Source organism: Acipenser ruthenus, chromosome 3 (genome assembly GCF_902713425.1).
Source record: "Acipenser ruthenus chromosome 3, fAciRut3.2 maternal haplotype, whole genome shotgun sequence".
In the NCBI taxonomy this organism is placed as follows: Eukaryota; Metazoa; Chordata; class Actinopteri; order Acipenseriformes; family Acipenseridae; genus Acipenser; species Acipenser ruthenus.
Window position 1 is genome coordinate 104,205,148 of NC_081191.1, and position 27,909 is coordinate 104,233,056.

Here is a 27,909-nt window from a genome sequence, read left to right on the forward strand (position 1 = left end):
GTGATGTTCTGGCCAATGACAGCTTGAAGTCTTTTGGAGACCAGACATCCTGGACTGACGTGACTTTTTCAAATGAAAACTTGAGGCATTAAATCAGAAAAAAAAATGCTACAAGCAAGCATACCACAGTGTCTTAAACCTTATCCTGTGCCATACCATGTTGCTAAACTTTGTAAGCTTGTAAGTCTGGCTGCTCAAATGGTGCGAAATGACATCTCTCATTCTATAAGAGACAGCATATACACGACATATTAACATATTAAATCACACAAAAGAAGACTGTACTCAGGAATAGCTTTAAAATGAAAAATAGTTTTATTTTTGTAAAACATTTTATCCCCCTTCCCTAGGGTGAAATGGTTCAGTCCAAATCACTGACACAACCTTTGAATAATGGTTCAGTCCAAAATCAACTGTCACAGTCCCTGAATAATGTGTGTAGGCCTATAAGTGCTGTGTTGTGGTGAGACTATTTATTGAAAAGTGCAGACAGAGTAACATGTGTTTTTAAGATTATAACAATTTGGGTAATATTTTCTTCTGAGAAACTAGTACCAAGGTCATGAAAATTTAAAGAAAGACATTTTACAAAAAGTCTTTTTGTTTACATTATTGGAATGACATCTGTGCACAGGATAAGATGTACTGGAATTTGTGTGAATACTTCACTGTGATTGGTTGATTTCAGATATGCAATTTATAACTCTCGCTATTGTATGGAAGGTGTGACCAGATTCAAAAAAAGTTGACAACCCCTGCAATAGTATCACTGGTGCCATCAAGACATTTTGCTTTTTTTTGCTTAGGAATATGCAAATATTTCAAAGCCAACGCTATAGATAAAATGTTGCTGCTGTGGAACTCATTTGCTTCCTATATTGTAATTCAAACTCATTCCTGCTGTCTGGCAGAAATCAGACCACGTGACCTAAAGTAAAGGTACAGGGATGCAACATGTTTAATATCTAGTGTTTAATTTGAAATATGTGCATATCCTGAATAATGTAAAAAAAATAAAATTAAATACCAAAATATTCAAAGTAAAAGACTAACCAGTAACCAGACCCTAAAACACATACAAACATTTTTATAGACACTTCGCTCTGATTTTCGGTCCGCTTGTTAAAATATGTTTTAAAAAATGCATCAATATTTTACACCACATTCCAACTTTACAATAAAAATAATGTTATTAAAACTTAAAACCATATGCACCATATTAACATATTCCCTATATCTTTAGCAGACATAAGGTGGCTAACCTATGCCCAAAACAATGTTATTTTTATATAAAATATTACCTCGTCCCTTAAACAGTACACTGTTTTACATTAGGAGTTAATCAACTATCATACAGTAAACATGAACCCAACAAACTGTTTTTCAGCATCAGTAAAAGTTTGTTATCCCATTCCACTTTAACAAGTGGTTATAGTTGTATTTTACTTAAATTAAAAGTTTATTAGTGCAAAAGACAGCTGACCTGCAGCATTTAATTGGTAAACTTTGAATACCCCAACTGCTTCATAACAGACCAACATATGTCTTCAATTACTTGGATATCCTTTCTGGGCATGTTTTGTTTCCAAATGTTTATGTTAGTGGGTGATATGTCCCCTTCATAGGGGAGGTTAAACAAGTTTGTTGAAGTAGCAAAAATGATTTCATTTAAACGAGTAGGAGCTAAAGGAATACCCAGAAAAACATGAATCGCCTCTGCTGTTTCTTGTGGAAACTTAACAATATCTTCAAACTTTATCAGGAGATAATTCATGGCTGATAAATCCTGGTTTATTCTAAGAGATGCAGCTGTGTTAGCGAGCCACAAGTGAGCTAACAAAGAAACCGCATTCGATTCTGAGCCCGACAGTAGTCTGCGCAACGACTCATATTCAGGGGCATATCTTGAATTAGAGTTGCATTTTTCATTGTTGTCTTCCTCTTTAAAGGCCATAGATAAATGCTGGGGAATATTTCTTAAAGAATAAAGACTGGGTTTGCTGTTATACAGCATTAAATAAATCCATGCACGGGGGTCTCTTACAACATATAAGGCCTTTGTAGAGGGCCCTATAACTTCCTGAATAAAAGGAAGCTTTAAAGTCCAGCTTCCACTACTTAAACTAACTACAACACGCGCACTCTGATGAGCAGAAAGATGCCTTCTCAGCTCTCTGATATATTCTGCATCCCTGTCCAGGCTTCTTTTTCCCCTGCTTTTGCGCTCAGCCAAAGGCTCCGTTCCGGAAGTGGTTCCGCTTACCTCGTTCAACTGAATATTTTGCAGGTGCAGTTTTGTGTTATGGACAATAGAATGAAACCAACCCTGTACCATTTTAAAACGGCCACTCTTAACATCAGATTTTGTCCACTCACAAGCATCTACAAATGAGTCAAATTCAAATTCTGTCTCAGGAATGTCCAGATGCTCAGTAGGGATTCTCATATAAATAAAATCAGAGCTGTTGTAAAACAGGTGCTTTAAAATTTCTGCTCCAGAACCAGGAAGTGATGTAATTACAACAGTTGGCAAATAGAAAAACTGTGAATATGACTGTTTTGCATCAGTATCTGTTGGGGCCCTTATCCACTTCACTCCACAGAGGGGTTGGTTACAATTATTTGATACAAACAGCAGCTCTGTAATCCACAGGATAATAACTGTAATTAGAGCACAACGAAAAAATTTACTGAAGCAACTATAAAACTTACGTTGTGAGGCCAAAAATCCAATGGCAACACACAAGATCACTCCTGCAATTAAATTCACTGTAAACCCAAAACTGAATGTAGTTGTATTAACTGTGTTTTGCTTTAGCACAACATCTGTCCCTAAACCAAATCTTGTTACATGATGTATGTCTTCTACTTGGGCATAACCACCAAATCCAAGGTAACTTAATCGTGCGCTAATGTCTTGATAGTTTGTCACAATTGACACAATTTTCTCAGTATTGTTAATGTTCACAGCCAACCTCAGCCCTTGTTTGCTGTCATCAATAAATTTACAATTTGATAATTTAACATAAGGCCCATGGAATATATAGGCCATTCTTGTAACTGTGCTATCCATTTGAAATGTTATATTAACAAACTGTGTCCATCGGGTCTTAAATTCAGCAGCCTGCTCAGCTTCTTGTATCCTAGCAACAGGGCTCTTGTCATGATGATCAAACCAAAACATTTTGTAGTGAGCATCCCATACATCCATTAGGGCACCGTTGTATCTGTCTATAAACCTATAGGGAACATATTTAAAATCAATGTCAAGATTATGAAAGAAGGCACTGACCAAGTTAACTGGAGAATCCTTCTGCCTCTCAATGTGATCTACAACGAGTAGTGTCTGGGAGTTTAGAAGAAGCAGGGCGCGATAGACACTTTTTAATTTCATTGCGGAGGAGTATGCAGACACTGCTTCACCACTTACAAACATCATGTCTTCGTGGTGAGAAGCTGCAATAACCTCTCCAGCTGTCTCTCCAACTTCATCATCCATCCACCTGAGCCACTTTTCACACTCCCCAAGCTGCCCCTCCCATGGCTCATTGCACTGGCTTGTAGGGGAAGGGGCAAACAGTAACACATTGTTTAAATAGCTATATTTTGGTCCATAAAGAGCCTCGGATACAAAAACTTGGCCATTGGGGGCAAATGTAAATGAATTTTGATCTGGTTGCTCATGTCCTGGGTTAAAGCTTTTCCATCCATCAATCCATGAATATGGTTGAAAGTGAACTATATCATAGATTGCACGGCCTCCTAGTTTTCCAGACTTAAAGGACACAAAAGTATTCCCCTGACCATTCGGCATTCCAGCTCCATAAGTTACAACCCCCCAGTTAGAGAAAATATGCATTTTAGAAGTCCCAAAGCCATAGGGGTGCTGTGGGGTTAGCTGTGCATTGTACCAGATATACTCAGTATGAAGAGTGGTTAATCTGTGTGATGATGACTCTCCCATGGGTCCATCTTTAGGTCGATGCTTTCTGATCTGCTGTGCCAGCCAGTTTCCAGTACCATTTTTTAGTACAAAGGTGTCCAAGAAAACCAACTGGCTTTCAGGACCGTAAAACCAGTTGTAGTTAGAGTCAGCTATGCCAATGGTCCTTTGAAATCCAGGCAGCAGTGTGGCATAATAAAACCAGAAATGTTGTTTTAGCCATTTGTTCTCTGTGTTGTCTATACTAAAGTGGCGCTTTGCTAGAAATACATACTGAGTAATTGATTTTGCTGTGTAGCTACCGTAGGCCACCCCTTCATCCAAAGAACCATCTACAACATGATTTAGCAGAAACATTGTTTTTTCCATAAAATTGACAGCAGCTTGTTTCCAAATCATTGTCTCTGGATCATCATGGACTCCAGTCACTAACGCACCAGTAAGTAATGCTAGAACATTGGTGGCTTGGTGATTGTGCAATAACTGTTTCCCCCAACCTCGGATTTTGGAAAACTCATAAATCTCTTTCGTTACAGCCCTGATTTTCTTTAGATACTTGTCTTTACGGCTAGTGCTCAGTGAGACATAAAGAAAATCAAAAGCTGTTGCAAATCCAGTTAAAGAGTGAGCGATGGGTACCTCATCATTTGGTGCAGTAGTGACCCCCCAGTCTGGATAAGCTGCCATTCTGTCCATAAAATCCATAGCAAATTGAAAAGCAGCAGTGTCCTCTGGGCAAAGAAGGCAATAAAAAGCAAGGGGTGGCAAATTGTTCCCATATACTTCATTCCACTTTGCACTGAAGTCTTCATGCTTTACTGGAGGAAGATATAGCTGTGGCGTGGAAAGCATGGTCATCACTGCATTCCTGATAATTTTAAAAATATGTATGTGGGTAGTGCTAGATTTGTGCCTTAAGTCTTGTATTTCTCCTGCGTCAAAAAATAAATTTGGATGCAAGTTTAAAGCATCACTGGTCTGTTGTGTGTTTGTTTTATACTCAATCTGTTTTTTTTGTTGTGACTGATCCAGATAGTCAGTAAATACACCCTTGTATGAAGAATTGAAAACTCCTGAAAAGGCAGCTCCCAGTGCCAAAAGTGAAAACAAAATTGCCGCCCTCCCCATACAGCACGGAGCCATCGTGATGATGTACAAAACAGTTTTTTTTTTCCTGATTTTAGATTAGCTACGTCGTCAAGTAAATGTCCACTTAGAAACCTCTACAGCGATTTTACTGTTAATATCTTCCAGGTGTATCACCGATGTTTAGGATTATAACGATGATAATATGCATACTGTAGTCGATCCACTGCAACAAGTAAACAGGAGCAGTCTGGTTATGACATGGTTGGTATCTTAGTTACTGACAAGCATTAATACAGCGATGTGATAAGTGACAGTCTTTGAAAACTACCACAGGTAATAACATTTCTGTAAGAATAACGTGTTTAATCGGATGTCATCAGGTCTCCTATGCAAATAAATATCCTTTTAATATGGACTCTCGGTGGAATCAATAAATGAATAAAATAACATAATTGTATCATGACTTACGTTTTTGCAAATAAAGATGAAATCAGAGTCGTTGTAATGTGGTGTAATGCGATGACAATATCCAGAGTTCGTAGAAACTACGGTCAGGCTGAAAATAGTATAATTTTAAACCGTTCCAACATTCGTAGACTTCCGTTCGTTTTGCTAATAACACCATTCCGTTTCATGTGTATATTCCAAAGTTTATAATCACGCCCCGACTTCTTGCTTCGTTGTTCGTAGAGAAATAAGGGGAACATCTCCCAGCCAGCAACAAACTCTTGATCTGATCTCTCCTGCTAAAACATTTCCTCCTGCACAAACATCAGTCAAGCCGTGTCCAATCCAATCACAGAGATCCGACGCTTTCTCCCGAGGTAAAACACTGCAGAACATCTACAGTGCCTATATCTTCCTCTGTTTCCACACCTTTCATTCCAGCTAAGAATAATTTTACGACAGGGTTTCATACCATTCTACAACTTTATTTAACTTCCGCTAGAAAAAAAAAGAAAGAAACTCAAAAGGAAGTTCAGTCTGCCAATAGTTTCTTTCATTTAAGTGCAAAAATCCGAAACAGATTTTTTTTAAAATCAATATTTTGGGTTTTAATGTAGATATTTATTATTATTATTATTATTATTATTATTATTATTATTATTAAACATTGTGTTTTGAGAGAAAATATATTATTTAGTCTTTAGAGGGCGCTATTAAATCATTTTATAAGTTACATTTTTGAAACAGTGTTTGGTAGAGTCTGTCGTAAAGAAATTCCAGCACTGACAAGCTCAAGCTGCTCTAGATGGCCACCAGCTAGGGTTGTGTTTTGGAACAGCTTAAGCTGATCTGACCAGTTTAGCAGCTCCTGCTGGTCTGACCAGCATCTCCCAGCTCCTAGTTAGTCTGACCAGCAACTCTCCAAACTGTATCTGTTATTTGTTCTACATTAACTAATTTGCTTTAGTTTTAAAAAAAGGCATGTCACAAAGTTAATTACCATGGACTAAGCATTTGTTTTGTAATGATACCTGATGCAAAGCCATGACACTTTTAAAGGTTCCTTTAAAGGTAATACCCAATGTGGAGGGGTTATGAGGGATTAAAAAAAAAAAAAATTCCCACCAGTAAGAGCACCCAACTGTTGTAATATACAGAATACTGTGCTATGTTCTTAAAATACTTTTAAAATGAATACTCATCAGCAATGGAATAAAAAAATAATTAAATACAAATAAAAACAGTTTAAAGACTTTGTAATTGCATTATGATCCTTATCAGAGAGCGTTATCATGAGTTTAATGCTGTCAATCGTGGTTCTTTTGCTTAAAATGTTTCATAAATGCAAATATTACTGGTTAGTCACCAGCAGAGTTCTGTTGCTTTTTTTGGCATGAAGGAACATCTTTGAATAGCCTGCGTTATGCTTGTCCAAGGTTGCCCCTTGGACAAGCCTAAAACAGGCTCCAGTATCGCAATGTCAGCAGCATACATTGTGGTTTAATCAAAGCTTTGTACTACATTTGACTGAATGTATAAGCTTCCATTTTGTATGTTTAAAAAAAACATACAAAAAAACAAGCTAATACTGATTTTTAATTCATAATTCCTGAAAAACATAAAAAACATATCTTTCAAAATAAATAAATAAATAACTTCTATTTCAACTAATTCATCTGTTTCTTTATGCTGCAGAATGAGTACACTTGCTCAAATTGCCTTTATATTTTAGCTCACCAGTTGTTTGGCTTAACAAAAACATGGTTCACTGATTGGAATTTATTTTCTTTTTTTTATAAGACCCAATTTGCAGACATATCTAATCCCCATTGCTGATACCACTGCCATGCTCACGTCTTATTTTGTAATGACCAAAATACACAGCAGCATGCTAATTGGAGAATTCCACAGATGGCTCTACACGATTCTACTTGTTGCATGCTACAAAAAAAATGTTGCATGGGTGAAGATGCATAAAACAGCCCAAACCCACAACCAAACTAAACAGAAACAAAACAGATTTTAGAGTATGGTTATATGTTTACAGAGACAGTTGTTACAGAATGGCCAATCACTTCTCCATCTTCCAGTGAAGTTGTAACAAGCTTGTATGCTTTTGTTTTACACCAAATGAGTTTGTATTAACTGAAAGGAAAACGGTATGCAAGCTGATGATGGGTTTGATTCCAGTTGTAACAATTCATGGGGTGTATTGAAACAGAAAAACATTGCCATTGTGGTTTTAATGTATTATTTACTGATCTTGTTTATGAAGAGGCAAGCGAAAATATGACAAAAGTCACTCCAATGTAAATGAGTTTAATTTTTCTAAACTGCAACTATGTGTCTTTGTTTTACATGATTGGGATCCATGATAAATAAGAGGCATCACAAGAGGTTGCCATTTCACAAATTGCCACTCATGTTATGTCATGCACCGCATCTGTTTTTCTGTGAAGAATAATTAAAGAACGTGTGAAAGTAGTGCAGCAAACCCTGTTGCTAAACAATTCAGAAACATAGAAATCACCCACAATGCCTATTGTAAATTGATGAAGTATGTATGGTGGAAACTGTTTAATTCCTGTGAATACATCTTAAATTTAAATGACATTAAACATGTGTGTATGACACTTGGTAAACACTGCATATTCATTTATTTTGAACTGTCTGCTGTTTGTTGCACTCATTCAGTACGCATGTGTGCATATAGCAGGGTCATTAAAACCAATAGTCTGTCATATATTGTGAAAGGGAGGGTATAAACAGCGGATGCTCTTTTTAACCAGATACATGTCAGATGATTCTAAAACAGGAAACAAAATGAGTTACAGACTCACTTGGGACATTAGAGTTTAATTAACACGTAGCATCATTGAACATACAGTCTAGTATTTCACATAATCTCCCACTCAATGGGCACAGTTCCTCTTTTCTAAGTGAGGATGCGAGGGTGAATTGTGGAATATAATTACGTGTCACTTTCTCTTAATGCAATCTGTCGTCATATAACATGATGTACAATCTGCTATCCTATCACTTTAATAACAGTACATTTGCTACTACTGGCAGTGATAATTCATAATTACCTTGCTCTGCTCTACAAGCAAAATTTGATTCTGGAGATGTTAACTTTATTCCAGCAGGTTGGAAACAATAGCATGACAAGTACAACCTGTGTCATTATTCTTGGTCACTACCATCTTTGTATCCTGTCTGCTTGTGTGGTTTGACTGATGCTGCCTAATTTATGCATGTGATTGATGCTGTGTAAAGTATAGACCTTAAAGAGTAAGTAGCCAGGTTCTGAGCAATATAGCATTATACATCCCCACGTGTTGCTACAACTGTTTAAATAACATACCCGTCATTTTTCTTTTCATCGTTAACATCCTTACAACTTGTTATACTTATAACTTTTTCAAAGCTTTTTTCAAAATGGCCGTTCTAGTGCACGGGGGTTTAAGATCTGACCTCTAAATCACTGCAGGAAAAGCAATAAAAAAAACAAAAACATAACAACAAGTGCTCTGGCTTTTCTGTTCCGTACCACATCATGGATCGTTATTGCTGTGTTACTTGTTTGACAATGTAGCAATAATCCTTACGCTATCAGTGCACTAGAGCGACCATTTTGAAAATAGCTTTGAAACAGACTTTAAAGTTATAAATGTAAAATTTTGTCAGGATGTTAACAATAAAAATAAAAAATACAGGTAAGTTATTTAAACAGTTATAGCAACATGTGGGGACGTGTAACACTATTCTTCGGAACCCCGTTACTTACTCTTTAAGATACATTTTACGTTTTTTAAGGGTGTTGTAAAAAGTAGCCTAGCACAAATTAAGTCAATACTTTTGAAAAGGGGAATTTAAGTACAGTACATGTCTAGCACAGTACTTTTCGGATATTGTGGTATTTAACATTGCTAATTTGTGTTGCTGGTACTTGACTGTTGTTTGAATAATGTACATATTTCAACTGTGTTTCCAATTTAAAGGGTACATAAGGACCTTTTTATTTTATTGTGTTACATGTTCCCATGTGTTGCTACAACTGTTTACGTAAGGTGTGTTTTTACATTTTGACCACTTTTTTAAACTTTTAAATTGCATTCCCTGCCTCAAGATGGCTTCTCATGTACCCGCATGGCCCTCTCAGAACTACATTTCCCATCATCCTCCTGCTCACATATGTAACTGAGATGGATTTACCAGTAAAAGATTTGTGCATGTGTGTTTGATATTCCTGAATGATTGTAAAAAGAGATTCATCTGTATGCAGAATAAGTCACATAAAGAATAGTTCTTCCATTTCTTTGGCACCATATCTGAGCTTTAATTTAACACTGTCAAAACTCAGCCCTTACTGTGCATACCTCAAAGGGCTTAAACATAATATTCTTTCAAATCTGGTACAGCACATTACATCTTATAATGCTGTTGCTGTTATGTTGCAATTCAAAAAGATAATGATTAAAGCAACTAGACTTACTAAATACAGAATAGGCTCAATATGCAACGCAGCAACTGCTTAATTTCATGACATGTTTGACTGCCTTTGGTTTCTATGCATAATAATGATTATTTTCTGCCTTTGAGCTGTATCCTTGAGAAGAGATAGGTCTTATTGTATTACTCTTGCTCTTATTGTATTACTTGTATTGTAACGCTTGAAATGTTTTTGCTTACGATTGTAAGTCGCCCTGGATAAGGGCGTCTGCTAAGAAATAAATAATAATAATAATAATAATAATATAAATCCAATTGCTTTGCTATCATTTCTGTCTACTAGGCATTGTTCTGGTCCAGCAGTGGACTGAGTGGAAAATAGCAAGATCTTCTCACTCTCTAGAGCCAACCTTTCTGTACATTACAGAAGGAGATGAATGCCAGCTTGATCAGCCCCAGTAACTCATCTCATCAGTATGGTCAAATTTTGATATCCACTCGAACAGCAGTGACAACACAAGAATTTTAAAATTAGATGCCTTGAGTAATCAGGCTAGCACATCAGTATTTCCAACGGTATCTTGTAAGGTTTAAGCACTGGCTCCTAAACTAGCACACAGGAGAAATAATAAGACACATCTTTTAAACCAGTTTACTGGTCAGACGAATGAAGTGTCCAGGTGGAGACTTTCTAGGCTGGGCCCTTGCCTCCAGGGCTTGGTAGCATTTTTTTTTCTTGAATCATTAAGCTAATGTGAGAAAATGCAGTCTATAAATGATAGCTACAATACATGGTATGTTCCCACATGCTAGCGAGAGAAACGAGTGGGGTTGGTTTGCTGAACTGCACTACAGTGCCTGCCCGATAGTTCCATGCCAGACAAGGACACCTCAGTAGGGTTATAGTGGTGAAGTGATGTTCAAAAAGTGGGCGTTTCAAACTAGGCAAGTACATCACTGGATAATCTAGTAATGTCTGATTATAGTAGTTGGAACTGGAGCTATTCAGGACTAAACCTCTATAATAATATTTGTATATTTCTTCAGTACATTTGTACATGCCTTCATTACATTTGCTGTTTCCATAAAGAAATATCTCTGTTGCTACATTGTTGTTGTGTTCAGTTTCAGATAATTAGTTCTGTCTGAAATTTATTTAAGCCGTTTCTTCACATAATTTGGAGTTATGGAATGTAATTTAGATTTTCAAAGCAATACGCGATCACGTTGCTAATGACTTAAACAATTTAATTGCATGCCACATTTCACATGCATTTCTTTTCAGTTCTGATCTTGATTAAAGAGTACTAGTTCCCAGTGATTACATCCTTTATGAAGGAATTAAAAATGAAGTCTGTCAGTGAAATTGCCAAGGTGAATTGACTTTCTATCACTTTAGAAGATTTAATGGTTATGAAAAGTAATTAGTTTAGGGCAGCATAATAGAGGTTCCTCGGTAGGTTTTAATTTTAAAAGCCGGTTTTATGACAAACTGTATATAATTAGAAAGTTGGCACTTTATTATGCCAGCATATTTGCATGAGCTGCATTGGCATCCATCTCAAGGTATTTCATGTTTAAGTCCAATACAATATAGTTTGCCTTTATATAGCGCTCGTCAAGCGAAGAATCCCAGGCGCTTTACAATAAACACTCTAAAAAGCCATTAGCCAATCCATCCAGCTCAAAAAAAAAGAAAGGTAGCTCAAACAAATCTGTTTTTAAATTTGTTTTAAAAGATTTGACTGTGCTTGCATTCCCGATATGACTTGTGATGGAGTATGCATAAGCTGTATGGAACTATACAGTATCGAAAAATAGTCCTAGCCCAAAACTCAGATGTATACTACATAATGAATAAGAGCTGTAAATCTCATAGACTTTTGGAGTCTAAGAAGACCTCTTTTGGGAATTAATTTACAAGAAGATAAAAGGAAGGAAGTGCATAGAACTGATTTTTGAAGCATATATGGTATACTTTTTTTAGACATGTAAGTGGAAATGCTGCATTATTGATGATACTCAAGGAACAAGTACCCGGAATTACACCTTAACAGAAACATGAGGGAAGAACAGAAGAGATAATGGAAAGAAATCCAACATCGTAGGCATTAGTCAAACATAATGCCGTGTAAACAACAATACAAATAGCTATGCCTTACAAACTAATGGTTTGTATTTGAAATAAGATGTTCACATTAGGGGCAAATATGTTTTATTAATTCATATCTTAATTTTTAAGATTGTATTTCTTTTACTGTATTGTTTTCTGAATCATTTGTGTGCTTAATTATTATTTATTATAAAGTTTATGCATAGATGCAGCATTATATATGCAGTGTTTCAGAATATTACATACTGATAACACTGCAGCAGGGAATTATACTTTGTAGTTTCTTGCTTTTTAAATTAAGATTATATGTTTTGAATATATTAATGTACAGGGTTGCCATGACGTTGCTTGGCATGGGGTATATCTGCCCTTGCTCTAGCCTTCACAGTGTGATACATGTGGTACTGGCACAGAACAAGCCATTGGGAACCCATATGTGTATACTATATAGTTAACCCTGAGTAGCTATTCATTACAAAACAACTTTGTTAAAAAATAGCTATGGTTTAAGCTCAAAGCCTCAAAAGTCAGTAATTTCGTTATCAAAAATGATAATTTAATTAACTCTAATGGTGTAGCTTAAAGCCACAGAAGTCAGGAAATGCCATACTATATAACTTAATGCTGAGGTGTGATGGATAGCATTCAAGGATAAAGAGTGCAGTGAAAATGGCAGAACATTTTCATTTCCATTTACACGTCTCCCCGGCGATAGGGATTCGGGAGATGCCTGTATGTATATAATCGCTCATTCAGTTGTGATGAAACTTGGTGTGGGCATTCATTAGCACAAGTCCTTGGGGAGGTATCCAAAACGTTGTCATTGTGACCTACTTTTTCATGAGTTTTGGCCTCTGATTAGCTGGGCTGGGCTAATAATTTGCCAAAATCTGATTAAACAAGAAGTTGTTCCATATACTGTGTGAGTGTAGCTTGTGCTACTGACACCTGCTTGGCTGAGCTATTGAAGGCTATATTTTGGCAACTGCTTGCCCCAATTTGATTAATCTTTGCTTTGATTTTTATTGCAGCAATTTACTCCACATACTTTTAATGTAGCTCACAGTTTTTCACAGTTTTGACACCTGATAGGCTGAGCTATTGAAAGCTATATCTTGGAAAATGCCTGCCAGAGGTTGATATACTTTCCATAAGCGTTTATGATATATTCTATATGCTATGGAGTTACAGTAGGTCATGGTGACCTAATTATTAATTATACCAATACATGTGATGTGTTATTTACATCCTTCATAGGGATACCGGGTCATTATCCTTTCGTTGACATTTCATTGTGTTGCTAAAGATTTCTAAAAGATGTTCACTGTTCCCCTCATCATTGTTTAGTGGAAATTTTCCTTGTTAAAGGTGTTGTTGCTATGGTTTTAAAATTCATATTTTTACCGCTGCCATTTTCACTGCCCATCACATCTCAGTATCTCTGCTAAAAGTCTAAACTGGATGCAGCTGAGTTATGACTGGTGTGGCATTTCCTGACTTTCGTGGCTTCAAGTTTAAACTATAACTATTATTTAACTCTGTTTTTTGTCATTAATTTCTTGACTATTGTAAACAGTAGTAATCCTATCATTTCTTATGTGAGCAATAACCCACGTCTAGGTGCGTTTTATTTATTTATTTACATTTATATTGTGCATTTCATCACAAGGACCTCAAGACGCTTTACAACATTTTACAATATTATACAAAATTTAAAAGGCAAAGATAATTCCTATAAATCAGTTAAAAAGTCTAAAACGATACACAGTCAGTGCAAAATTTATGGTAAAAAAGCAATTTTATGGTGTTTTAAAAGTAGAAAGATGCCCTGCTTTTTTGACTGAAGATGGTAGAGCATTCCACAACATTTAGGCTTTTCAAGAGAAGGCCCTCCCTCCCACACCATCTTTATTCACTCCAACAGCCCCACATCCTGCGATCTTAGAGTATGACTTGGATTGTAAGGGGTCAACAACTCCTGTAAATAACTTGGTGCTAATCTATTTAGGGCTTTATAAGTTAAAAGCAAAATCCCACAATCAATTCTAAAATGCACAGGGAGCCAGTGCAGGGTAATATGCTCATTTTATCTTTGGTTTTGTTAGAATTCTGGCAGCAGTGTTTTGAACTAGCTGCAAACAAGACAGCACATGTTTAGGAATACCAGTAAACAGAGCATTACAGTAATATATTCTGGATGAAATAAAGGCATGCATTAGGTTTTCAGATTCAGGTACAGAGAGAATGGGTCTAAGTTTGGCTATATTCCTCAATTGATAAAATGAAACTTTAGTATTTTTTTTTTTTTTAATATGAGACTCGATTGATAAATTTGGATCAAACATGACCCCCAAATTCCTCATTTCCAGTTTAAGATTTGATGAAAAGCTGCTGAACCCTAACTTCTGTAAGTCGATGCTTTTTATTTGGTTCTGACTGCCCAAAAACATAACCTCGGTTTTGTCTGAATTCATCATTAAAACATTTTGAGACATCCAACACTTGATATCAGCAAGGCATGCAACTAATAGTGCCCTAGTAGAGGGGTTGCCAGGATTTACAGACAAGTATAGTTGTGTGTCATCTGCGTAACAATGGAAGGTAACTCCATGTCTGCGAATAATGTTGCCTAATGGCAACATATACAAAGATAATAACAAGGGGCCTAAAATAGAACCCTGAGGAACATTGCAGATAACTTCCAATAATAGAGATTTATTCTCCCCAATGGGACATACTGGAATCTGTTGGAAAGATATGGCCTAAACCATGATCGGACGCCACCTGAGAGACCTACCAAGCTTCCAAGATGATTCAATAAAATTAAGTGGTCAACAGCATCAAATGCAGCACTTAGATCAAGGAGAATTAAAATGGAGGGAAAGCCAGAGTCAGAGCTTATCAACAGATCATTCAGTACTCTAACCAGGGCTGTTTTGAGGTGCAAGGTCCTAGGCTTAGTGCCTTCAATCACACAGAAGTGTGGTATGATATGTCTACTGCACACCCCTGACATGGGTTATTGTGCTTATAAAATCTATATGGATAAGTTTTTTTTTTTTTCTTGAATCAAGCTTGAAAAAATAAAATACATTTCCATTAGTGTATGTCATATCTTTTTATATATGTCACATTTACAGTCTAAACAGTGACAGTGGGACTACTCCATTCACGGTTAATCAGAAAACAAAGAGAAAGGAGAATAAGCATGATAAAAAATACATTAGCCTAATGACAACATAATTGCATGTGCATGCTGGGGAATCAGTCCTCTGTGTTACACGAGAAACACTAGGACTCTGATACTCACAAAAGCCATTTAAATCCATCTCAGCATTGAAGGAAAGGAAAAAATGATTTGGTAGTGATCAGAGAGTTCCTGGTATAAAACATTGAGACTGACAGGAGTAAGGACCTTTGCATGATGACTTCAACTAAAAGGTGACCTTTTTTGTGAAGGAGGATATGCTGCTGAAGACCTACAGGGAAGTGTCCAATATTGATGAGAATTACTGTGTAGCTGCCAGAAGCATTATCGAGGAGTAGATTTAAATCTGATTTCAGTTAGAGATACCATCCGATTTTAAGAGATACAGAACATTATTTCTTGGAAATGAGAAATGATTTAGCTGGGAGAGAAAAAAGGGGACTCAAAAGAAAATTACAAAGTTTGCTGCTAGTGTTACAACATCAATCTTTTCAGATGATTTCAGTCCACCAGTAGAATAATATACAGTATTGTGGCAAAGTAGTTTGCAGGGTACAGGTGTAGGAGTGATGCGGTGCGCAATGAAGAGAAAGACAGTGATAATCCAATCCGAAAATAGATTTTATTAATAATCCAGGTCTGGTGACCAAAACAATAAAACAAGGGGTTTGCATTCCCAAATAATAAACACAGTCCAGTTACAAACACAAGATACAAACACGGTCACCAGTCCTGGGTGCGTGCTGCTGTGTGCGTGGTACGAATACAATAATTATCGTGACACAGGTGTAGTGATGTCCGGGTTCGTGCTGGCCTCTGGCGATAGCTCCAGAACGTGTTAGCTGTCTACTAATAACAATCAACAATTAGAGACGAGACAAAACAAACGAAACACTCACATACGATATCACAACAATGGTCCTGTCCCCAATCTAATACTAAAGTCCTCCATTCCCAAATTCCCATTAAATGAAACATGAATGTTGAATTTCACATTCGTAGAGCTAGTCTCCCTTTTCACACATCAGTGAATGTTATTTAAAATACTAGATGGCCCTACAGAATTTGCTCAGGTTTATACTTGAGGACGCATAACAGTTTGCTGTCTTGAGAGTCGTAATATGTTGTAATTAGCAATGTGATATCTCGTCTGCAACTTGTACAAAATGCTACTGCAAGAGTTTTAACTGGGACGAGATCATATCACTCCTGTGCTGGCATCACTGCACTGGCTTCCTGTCCGATTTAGGATAGATTTTAAGGTGTTGTTATTAACCTATAAGATTCTAAATGGCCTTGCTTGAAGATATTTTAACACCATACGTCCCCAATCAGTCACTCCAATCTGAAGATGCCAGGTTACTTTCTGTACCCATTATTCAGAAAAAAAAAATTAAAAATCAGGTGGTAGATGCTTCAGCTATATTGCACCGAAATTATGGAACGACCGACCCAGTACTGTAAGGGAAGCTCCCTCGGTTGAGGTTTTTAAATCTCGATCAAAAACACATTTTTATAGTCTGGCATATCCAGTTATCTAAAATGATATTCTCTCGTCTCTATATGGCATATTTTACTATTTTCATTTTTAACATTATTTGACTGTTATATTTATTTTAAATACTTTTAACTATGTTATGGGTATTCTTGTTATTAATACAATTATTGTTATTACTTTATTTTTTCTTTTGTTTCTTTCTTCATGTAAAGTGCTTTGTGGCGGCCCTCATTAAAGGCTCTATACAAATATAAAGATTGATTGATTGATTGATTGATTGATTGGTGTCATGCATCTCTGCTGGGACAGCAAAATAATCTGATTTGTTTTGTTACTATAAGACATAATTGTATCAGCTTTTAATTGTCAGTGGCTATTTATTGTTATGTTACCTTGACTATGAATATGATTAACAAAACACTTTTCTGTTCCCTGGATATTGGATGCTGCTCACAATAGACATCCACACCAAAGATCCTCCAAACTCACTCTCCCCATTGGTAATCTTAAACAAAAACAGCACAGTTTATTTTTTGCATGCTGTTTTTCATACAGATTCCACAAACACCAATAGTATTAAGTCAGATTTTATAAGTGTACTGTAAGGTGTTTTCTGTTTAAAAAGGAATTTGAAGTAGAGCATGCTGATCATTTTTCTTGAATTTTGACAGGCATTATTAATCGCTCTCAAAAACTACTGTAATGAGTCAAGCCTGGGAAGGAAGGGCAAAGGGATCCTGGTTAACCATTGTATTGTTATTTTATTGTTGGCATTTTAATGTAACTAAGTTATAAAATATACTTTTTAACAGTGCGGTGACTGACTGGTCATTTCAAATGCAAATGATAGTGGATTATTTTTGTCTCTGTTCCTCTGTAACTTTTTGAATACAGTCCAATGGACTCCCATGGTTTCTCATGCTCAATCCCAGTGGTTCCCAAAATTCCTGTTCAAGCTGACAATCACACAAGTCTCTTCAAGCTAAAGACAGTGTAATTTAGACACTATCAATGCTTAGGTCCAATTAGATACAAGATATGGCATTAAGTGGTATTACATGGTATGTGTCCTTGGGATTTGTTTTGCTTTTATATTACCATCAGCTAGGTATAGATAAAAAGAAACCAAGCCATACAGACACTGACTGAAGTGGAATAGAGGTAGTCCTTTTGGATACATAGACAAAAAAAAAATTGTATTGGAAATGCTGCTATTTTAAATAACAGTTTGCTTTTATGATCAGTAGGTTTTAATCTAAATAGTTTGTTAAAGTAGTAACTAGAAACCCCAATAGGCTATGTTTACAAAATGCCAACATAGCTATGCACCCAGAATAGAATGTCCTTTTTTTACCATAAAATGACAGCCACTGGCGTGTCACTTAGACGTTTGTTGTAAACCCATTCGTCAAACGAATATTGCAAAAGCTTATGAATCAGTTCTTGCAGCAAGTGTAGAGATGTTAGACAATAACTCAAAAACACCAGTCATAACACTCTTAATTAGTTAAAAACCACCTCAGGCAGCCAGGACAGAGCTCAATGAAATGAGTCTGCCATATTGGGTTTAGAGGGATATACAGAATGACTTTTCCTCAATGATGTCTGCCTCTCCATTCTACTTGTTGGGGTAAAAATTAGCAGCATTCTCCGGAATGATCCATAGATTCATCACTTTTAATATCTTTGCTCAAGTTCTAACTTAATTGTAGGCTGGCAAGGTGTCACTGAATGGTCATTAGTTGTATCCCAAACCTGGGCAAGGTCAAATATGTTGTGTACAGTGACCAGCAACGACAAGGCTTTTCTCACAGTGGGCCTATTCAAGTCCCCCATTTGGTATTAGAAGCCTACATTTTTGGTTAGAGCATGACAGAATAGTACTAACTTTTAATTGAAGCATGTGGGTATACCAAACAGTATTTTGGTTTTTATATATTTCGATGGCCATCTTTTTTCTGTGACATCAAAACAATGGACTTGCCAAGCTTTGAATTCAATGGCAATGCAAAACATAGTTCATTAAATCTATCATCATATGTAAATGCTTGATTGCTGTATAAACAGAAAAACAAACGTTCTACATTGGTAACTCAAAAGTAATTAATTTTCAAGTAGACATAAAGAACTCAGCACTTTGTCCTTTGGTGCTCTTGTCTTCCCTTACTGACTGATTATGTTTGCATTACTCACTTAGAAAAATCTTGTATCCTCTCCGGATTCCCACTGAGTTGAGTTTTGTGCTGCACTTTGTCAATAGCTTTTTAAAAGTTCACTGCTATATGTTTGTATCCATCCTTGCAGTAACTGCTTCAAATAAGTCTAGAAGTTTATCTGACAGTGTAACAGGGGAGATCTGTGCTGACTATCTGGTGTACCCGTGGTTCTGCAGGAAGAGGGCAGCAGTCTCGTAGGATCCGCCTGTCAGTCATGGCGATGACACGGAGAGGTGGGGAAGAGGGTGTGTTGGCTTTCCCTCTCTCTGAGTGGCTGAGAGATGGGTCTTGGGAGAGATTGCTCGGCCCATAAGAACTGTGCTTGGTTGTGCATTCGGGTGGCCGTGTTCGGGAATATACAGTGATGCTGGCAGAAGACGGCAGTGTAAAATAAGGACCAGGCAAGCCCAGCTGAGGTAGACAGCCTGCCTTAAAATAATTTAAAAAATAAAACAAATAATTAGGTACCTGAGGGGACGTGTGTAGGTATACAGGGAACTCTGGCCACCCCAGTGTATAGAAATAGCTGAGCGTAGGTCAGAGGCACCTACTGACCGGCTTAGGGTCAGTGGAGGCACTGCGTAAGCAGCACCTTTATTTTGTAGTTTTATTACTGTGTTTTATTTTCTCTTTTCATTTCACCTTTTGTTTTCATTATTATTTTGAGCACCTGTGAGTGCGCGAGTATGTCTACTGTTTACCAGTATTGGTATTCCTGTGGTCCTGTGTACCGTTGTCAGTACCCACGCCACGGACAACAGCGCCTTCTGCGGGCGAAAAGACAAAATAGCCAAATAATAAAACTGGGCACTAGTGTGGTGTTTCTAAATAAAACTTCTGTCTCCCATGTGTGTCAGTGAATTGCCCACCACCCTTCCACAGACAGGAATACACATTGACTGTCTTTTAATGTTTTTACTATATAATCATGTAGTTTACTGATTATGGCTGATTCTGTAATTTTGCATGTTATGCAGGTATGGCCAATGGACCTGTACCTCCTAATTTTGCCTTTGTAATATTCAGTACCACATTTGCAATCCGCCAGGCTGCTGGGACATCTCCTGTCTTTATTGATTTGTCAAAAAGCTGCACCAGCAGCATGGAGATAACCTTCATTGTTTTTCTTAGTTCTTTTGGTTTGACAGCCATTTCCCACTTAAATCCCAAAGGAAATTCACATAGCCTGCCTCTGAACTAATGGGATTCAAGTGTTATGTTTTGCTATACTTGGCATTCTCTATGCACGTGGGCTGTTCCAATCTCATTTTCTTATTCAACCTTCTGCCCAGGGTCTATACTGCTGCTTCAGATTCCATTTAACATCTCTCCTTCTTTCTAGATTCCACTTGTGTTTTCTCTTTTTTTTAATATTTTTGTTGTTGTTGTTGCAGTTTTGTTTCTTGTACTGAAGTACCAGTTGCTGTATCTGACAAGATAAATCCTAACGTTTGACTGAGCAGACTGAAAATGTCAGAAACCAATCCATTCAAGGAAATTATGCTTCTGTGGTAAATGTTTTTTACTGCTTTTGATTGATTCATTTAAGCCTGAATAATGCAAAAACATTCATTTATATATAGTAAATAAAAAAATATATATATAACTTTTTATTTTTTTTTTTTTTTTTTTTTTACTGTGGCTAGTTATTTTAACTTATATTGTCCCTGGTTTGAGATTTGCTTAGGAGGCCCAGTAGACATTTCATATCATACTAATTAGTTGTTGAAACTATCATGGTCAGAAATTACAAGTCTGTTAGGATGCATGTCAGCTAAGTGATGGGCAGTAAACTTTAATGAGCGTGTTTATCCTTAACTATAAATATTGCAAGGGATCAGGTCAGTTCTTACTATGAATTCCAAGACGGCAAAAAGTAGTGGCTGATGGGCGATTTTATGGTTAGCAGTGGAGTAGTTCACCTTAATGCTAATGCTGGTGGCTTTTTTTATTATTGTTTTTTGCTGTGTCTGGTCTGTCATGTTGTATATATCTTGTGGGTTTACAGTTCTGTATAAAACCACTTACCATGAACTGCGGTGTACACTTGTTATAGTATTCAAGCAGCTGTTTGAGAATACCCTTGCTGTAAAAACTTCACTAAAGTTAAACACGAAGAGCGAGTGAGCTGCTTATTAAATGTCTGTAACTGAATTCCTTTGCTGTTGATCATAGCTATGTCCAAAGACAATGTGTGTCCGCCCTCCACTCGCTGGAGCGAGGAGGAAACCCGGGCATTAATAAGTATAGTTAGTGACTTGGATGTGTTGAGCCAGCTCGATCACCCGAAACAGCGTAACAAGCATGTGTACCAACAAGTGGGTGATGCCCTTTCAGAAAGAGGAATAGAGCGCACAGTCCCACAAGCTAGGGTCAAATAAAGAAAAAACAGTCCTACCTGCAGGAACGAGCAAGGAGGTGCCATTCGGGAGAAGAGGGATGGTCCTGCAGAGCAATGCTTTTTGCTTCAGTTACATCTGGCATAGCTATGTACGTGTTGCAGTGCCTCGGAACAAGGGAGTTGACAAACTTGTAAATACAGCGATGGTATGAAACATTTTACAAAAATATTATGACTCCACTATGCATTGCCATTTTTAGTGGTGCAGATCTTTGTACAGGGGGTTTGTATCCAGGAGAAGAAAACAAATCCCTGACTGTAATCAGTCTCAGCAGCTTGCTGACCTCCCTCATCTGCCTCATTATAATTGATCTGCCACAGGCACTAGTAATCCTATTTGGTAAAATAAATAATTAATGCCTGACTTTTAATTCCCTGTGCTGGCTGCCACACAAGCTGGTGTTCAGTATACTGTAATTGCACTCTGCTGATCAGATTGATTCTCAGGTCGTCTGCTGTAATTCTATCATGACCTACCTTTTTTGTAATTTTCCACACTTAACCCATGGCAGTTCCAACACAAGAAACAATTAGGAATAAAATCAGTCTGAAATGAGGTAAACAGGGCCCATTCTCAAAGCTGTTTCCCAAGGCATATTTTTCCTTGAAGTATAACCATGCTTCTGTTACAAAATACAAAAAAATAAATAAAAAAATGATGGCATTTTTGTAAAAATGTTCACAAATTATTATTATAGGCAGGAGAAGTCTAATTTCATTGCACTCTATGGCACTGCCATTCCAAAGCATGCAAAAAAAAGTTCAACTGCCAACAGCTAAACTAAACAAATTGGTTGAACAATGCAATTTAAGAACAGATACTGTACCACAGTCCCTCACAGAGTATGGCAAAGTCTATAGCGCATAACAGAAATAAGCTCTCCCTGTGTACGTGTCCAAATCCTTGGCACCCAAAATAAGCCCGGTCAAAACATCTAGGAGACCAGCTTTATAACAGGGGGTTCTAAATTGGTTCTAAATTTCACTGGAGGACAGTGAAGAGATACCTAGATAGGTGAAATATGCCTTTGGGTCGGATGAGGCCTTGCACTGTAGCATTTTGAACCAGTTCTTCCTTGTGAAGGGAATAGTCAAGAAGACCAGAATAGGGGGTCCCCGAGTGGCTCATGAGTGCAGGATGAGTCATACAGCTTGGATGGCGCTGGTTCTAGTCCAGGCTGTGCAAAGAGGCCGAACCTTGTTTGGGACTCATAAGGGGGCACCACATTGGCTCTGACGCTCCCAGGGGTGGGGATGGAAAACTGGCAGGGACTTATTCTCCTTATCACACAAAACAGCAAACCCTACTGGCCAGATACGGAGCATATTCAGAGTGGTTAAGAAGCAGGGCTGGTCTCTGTCTTCCGGGATCCGGGAGGCGATTCTGGCTTTAGGCTTGTAAGATCTGCGGATGCTCACATGCCCTCAGAACGTCTGTGCTGTGTGGGGACTCACTGCGGTGGTGAGAAAAAACATAATTGGACATTTAAAATTGGGGGAAAATACATACAAATAATAATGGGCCATTCGAAATTTTAAAAAAACAAAACAAAACAAAAAAAGAAGACCAGAATAAAAGGAATTGCAGTTGTACAATGCCTGGGACAATTTCTTGGTTAGCGACAAGGCCAAACAATGCCTGTTCTTGCAGAGATTAAAGATTTATGTGTATTCATTTATTTTTTGTTAATTCAGGATACCGAATACTTTTGGCATTTTGTTTTATCAAGCAGCGAAATGTAATGACACGTTAATGCACCTTGAAAGAAAAATAGGAAATATGTTTAAATTCGGTGCTGGAGCCCAGGAACAAAATCTCTGTCTTATTAGATTTAAACTGCAAAATATTTTGCTGCACTCATAGCAATAAGTCCTGAATTCAATCAACTTGTGGACAACCGAAGACAAAAAGAGGACACTGAGTAAGACCAGGACGAGTCTGGAAATACTATCAGCAACATCAACAAACTGAGAATGATCAGAATTGGAGTGAATGACTGTTGCTAGGTAACACAGACTACACTTTGAAAGATTATGCTTATATTTACCGTCAACACTGCAGAATTATCTACGGGCCTAGGAAAGTTAACTTGTAGGCAGCTCTAGTAGTATTCCTGCTAATGACAATTTGGGGTAAGAGCTTTGAGAATGCAGTCCGTTATGTTGCTAAGACATATTACTGGAGTTCAAAATAATGATTAACAGGTATGTCAGTAATGGGGTTACCATAAGACTCCATGTTCACTGGGAAAGTTTGGGACAGTTCCTGCTTTTTAACTTACACCCCAAACCAATGCTTTTCTTAAAGAAAAGAAACAAGTGAAAGGTACCTGAGACAGGTAAAACATTCCAGAATGCATTGTGATTTGAGTTGTGTAGGGAAATAAATTTGACAAATGATTTTTTTTTATCAAAAATACTTTGTATATCTTAACCTAATCTGTTAGAAACTGTTTCAAACTAGTTCTTTATTTGTGGTTGTAACAGGGCGAGCAGCCCTGTATATTGTTTGTTTATTTTTAGAACGAGGGTTCCCCCTCCGCCCCTGTGCAGATTATTGTTTTTGTTTATTATGATTTATTGTATTTATGTCGGCGAGCGCCGTATGTTTTATTGTTTGTATTTTGACGGCGTAGCCGGTTTGTTTTGTTTAGCCCCATCCACAACAAAATTAAAACTCGTGCAGAAGGTGGCCATCTCCCAAATTAATTAGGTGATTTAATTTGTTGCTAATCGGGAGATGGTCACCTGTTATAAAAAGCCTGCAGCTCTCTAGCTCGGGGTGGGTGTTGTAGGAGCAGAGAGAGCGAGAGCGATCGTGTGAAAACGAAACTAAATTGTAACATACAGGAACAGTGACAGCGACTGCCCAGCCTGACCTGTATGGTTTATTTATTATTATTGTTGATTTTGTGTTCGAGATTTGTGTTTGTTTACTCTTTTATTTTGCTCAGTGAGCACAGTGTTTTGTGTTTGAATATTTTACTTATTTTTTGTTTGTTAATAAACACGGCGCAAGCCTTTTTGAACTGCAGTACTGCCCTGGTGTCAGTTTTTGGTTCCTGCTTCTGCTGTGATGTCACCACTCAGCCATTCCTGTCACAGTGGTGTTCTGTTTTCACACTGTGTCTCCACTCCTCCACACATCTTGATTAGACACCTGCTAACTTTGGCTCTCTGCCCAGACGTCACATACGAGAGACTGCAAATGTTTTGCTTAGCTAGTTACACATGCTTTAAGCTATATCAAAATATGACTCATACAAATATTAAAACTTTAACATAGAAGTAAAGAAACTTATAATCAAATACATAATTAATACTTTATGCAGAATGTCATCTCCTACAGTTGAAAAGCCTGAACTGTCCCAAACTGTCCCAGTCAGTAACACACATCCCTCGGTCATGGATGAAAATTAAAAATTAGAGCTATCAGTATGATGAAAATGTTGATGACTATGCCATCAACAGTATGAACAAATTAGTATAGAATACAAATTAGCAATCGATCTGATAAGCGATTCTCTAGATATATGCAACAGTGCAAGTGTGACATACCGTACAGATGGACGGATGTACTTACAGATACCTCCTATATCCCTGGAATCAATAACTTATGCTAAATGTTATTTATACCAAGTTTTATAACCATTGGAAAGGTGGTGCTCTGTGAGATACATTCTGCCTCCACTATATCCCCTTCTCAGGGTTTTCGTCCCCTGTAGGGGATAATAAGGGACACACATATAAGGTAATGGAAATAGCACTTTAATACTATGTGGTGTGGAAATGTAGCTAATGAGAGTAAAGATAGTTTTTATGTTGGGGAAGTAGAAATGCACTTTATTAGGGCTATTGTATGCACAAGTAGATACAGGAATGATAGTGGTGCAGATAATGTTGGCATGGAAAAAATAATTTTGGCCAGTAGGTAACCCTTTAAAAAGTTTACCACAGTAATTTTGCAGTTTTCTCCTGCTTCTCTCATGTTTATAGTATGCATTTACCAAAGTGTGCCATGTTTTTTTTTAATATGGTTTACCCTGCTTTTACTATGCTGTATTACACTTTGCAGTGCTTTTACTATGGTAGACTTTGATAAGGGCCACTGCAATATGGTGAGGAGAAACCAAAAGGTGTGCCAGAGCCAATACACTCTCTCCCTCTTCCTCCGCTAAGAACCTCGGAGTCACCCTGGACCCCTGCCTCTCTTATTCCCAGCACATCTCCACTCTGGCATGCACTTGCCGATTCTTCCTAATTTGTTTATTTAGCAGACGCCTTTATCCAAGGCGACTTACAGAGACTAGGGTGTGTGAACTATGCATCAGCTGCAGAGTCACTTACAATTACGTCTCACCCGAAAGACGGAGGAAAGGAGGTTAAGTAACTTGCTCAGGGTCACACAATGAGTCAGTGGCTGAGGTGGGATTTGAACTGGGGACCTCCTGGTTATAAACCCTTTTCTTAAACCACTGGACCACACAGCCTCCTATATTCCTGAGCAACATCCGAAGAATCAGACCCTTCCTCAGCAACTACGCCACCCAGCTCCTGGTCCAGGCCTTGGTACTCTCCCGCCTAGACTACTGAAACTCCCTCCTGGCTGGTCTCCCTGTGTCCACCACCCGTCCACTCCAGCTCATCCAGAACCCCGCTGACCGCCTGGTGTTCTCTCTGCCTCGCTTCTCCCATGCAACTCCACTACTCCACTCACTCCACTGGCTCCCGATCACCGCTCGCATCCAGTTCAAGACTTTTGTACTAGCCTACAGATGTCTTGACCAGACTGCACCCAGCTACCTCTTGACCCTCATCTCTCCCTACACCCCCACTCGACCTCTCCGCTCCGCCTGCACTAGAAGACTGGCTCTACCTCCTCTATGCTCCCCTGCCTCCAGAGCCCGCGCCTTCTCCAACCTCGCTCCGCAGTGGTGGAATGACCTTCCTATAGATGTCAGGACTGCCCAGTCCCTGACCACATTCCGGCACCTCCTTAAGACTCACCTCTTCAGACAGCACCTGTAGAACTCCTCTGTTTTTCCCCTGGGACACTTATCACCCTTCCTTAAATGCGCTTTACTTGCTCTTATCTGCTCTCTATTTTACTGCATTTAATCCTGTACTTCAGAGTACTGTAATCTGCCAAGTGTTTAATCTGTAGTATTTTGTATTTAATCCTAACCTGATGTAAAGATGCAATTCCTCCTTTCTCCTTCTAACTGCATTGTACGAGTGGACAAGTACAACGCAGTTAGAAGCAGAAAGGAAGAATTACATCTTTAAATCTGGAGTTGCTTTAATCAGAAAACATTGCAGCTTAAAGCCTTGCAGCTGCCTGTATTCTTCTGATAACAAGCTGAAACTCGGAGCAGCTGATTCAAATCCCGCGGCGTTCTGGGACACGGGGGAGGGGCGGAGCCCGCAGCACAAACACAAACAAAGGCAGCCAGGCTTCCCAGCGACAGCGTGTGGAAGCGACATCGTGAGAGAAGTACGAGTGGACAAGTGCAACACAGTTAGAAGCAGTTGAAAGCAGGTTGACAGCTGCAGAAGCTAAACTAAACTTAAAAAAATGGTCTTCAAGCCAGTAATCTGTGACAACTGCATGATGTAGGAAATCCGAGAAAACCCAACAGAGCTCAACCAAGTTTGTGTAAAGTGCCGCACGATCCAGGACTGCTTCAGCGATTAAGCCTGCTAGAAAAGGAGCTGGAGGAAATGAGACAGCAACAGGAGCTTGAGGAGCTGACACATCCACAATTCATGGAAGTCTGCACCCCTAGCAGACTGAAAGCCACCAGGGAGATGGAAGAGAGTTGAAACAGCTGGGTTCCATATTGAGAAACACAGCAAGTTCAGTTCGCAGTTTGGACCCCCTTACTACAACAGTGTGCTGCCTTCCAGGAGTCTCAGTCAAGCACATCACTGAGGATGTGGACAGGCTCATAGAACGAACAGGAGACGACCCGGTAGTAGTCGTCCACATTGGTACAAACAACAGGCCAAGATCCCTGCAAAACAAATTCAGAGAGCTAGGAAGGAAATTAAAAGACAAGACCAAAATTGTGGTATTTTCTGGGATACTGCCGGCACCTTGCAAAGGACCATATGGACAGCTGGAAATACAAAATCAAAATGCATGGCTGAAATCGTGCTGCACACAGGAAGGCTTCACCTTTCTTGAACATTTGAGCACATTCTACAACAAGGACTATCTATACAGGTGGGACGGACTGCACTTAAACAGAAAGGGGAGCCAATCTACTCAGAGGAAGGATCCTTCAGGAGGTCCAGAAGCATTTAAACTAGAAAGGAAGGTGGAGAAAACAATGCAGAATCAATATGGGTCAGAATAATGGACACAAATTCAAAGGGCATAATAATAGGAGCATGCTATAGACCGCCAAATTCAGACACTGAGCAAAATAATCTGTTGTACAATGACATTTGAAATGCGTGTAGAAAAGGAGAAGCCATACTAATGGGGGATTTCAACTTCCCCTGTATAAAATGGGAAAACCCGATGGGGGCACGATGGA

At 38.2% G+C, this 27,909-nt stretch overlaps 1 protein-coding gene across 1 annotated transcript; it reads right to left on the bottom strand.

The window, feature by feature from the left end:
* Positions 1-292: 292 nt before the first annotated feature.
* LOC117435480 (dermatan-sulfate epimerase-like protein) lies at positions 293-5,952 on the bottom strand. The gene is made up of 2 exons (XM_034058676.3): positions 5,501-5,952; positions 293-5,255 (listed from the first exon to the last, which is right to left on the bottom strand). The coding sequence occupies exon 2, from the start codon at positions 5,084-5,086 to the stop codon at positions 1,493-1,495; it is 3,594 nt and encodes a 1,197-aa protein (XP_033914567.3). The 5' UTR covers positions 5,087-5,255; positions 5,501-5,952; the 3' UTR covers positions 293-1,492.
* Positions 5,953-27,909: the final 21,957 nt, after the last annotated feature.

Coding starts and splice junctions, on each gene's coding strand:
- LOC117435480 (XM_034058676.3), bottom strand. CDS start 5,086: ATGGCTCCGTGCTGTATGGGGAGGGCGGCAATTTTGTTTTCACTTTTG.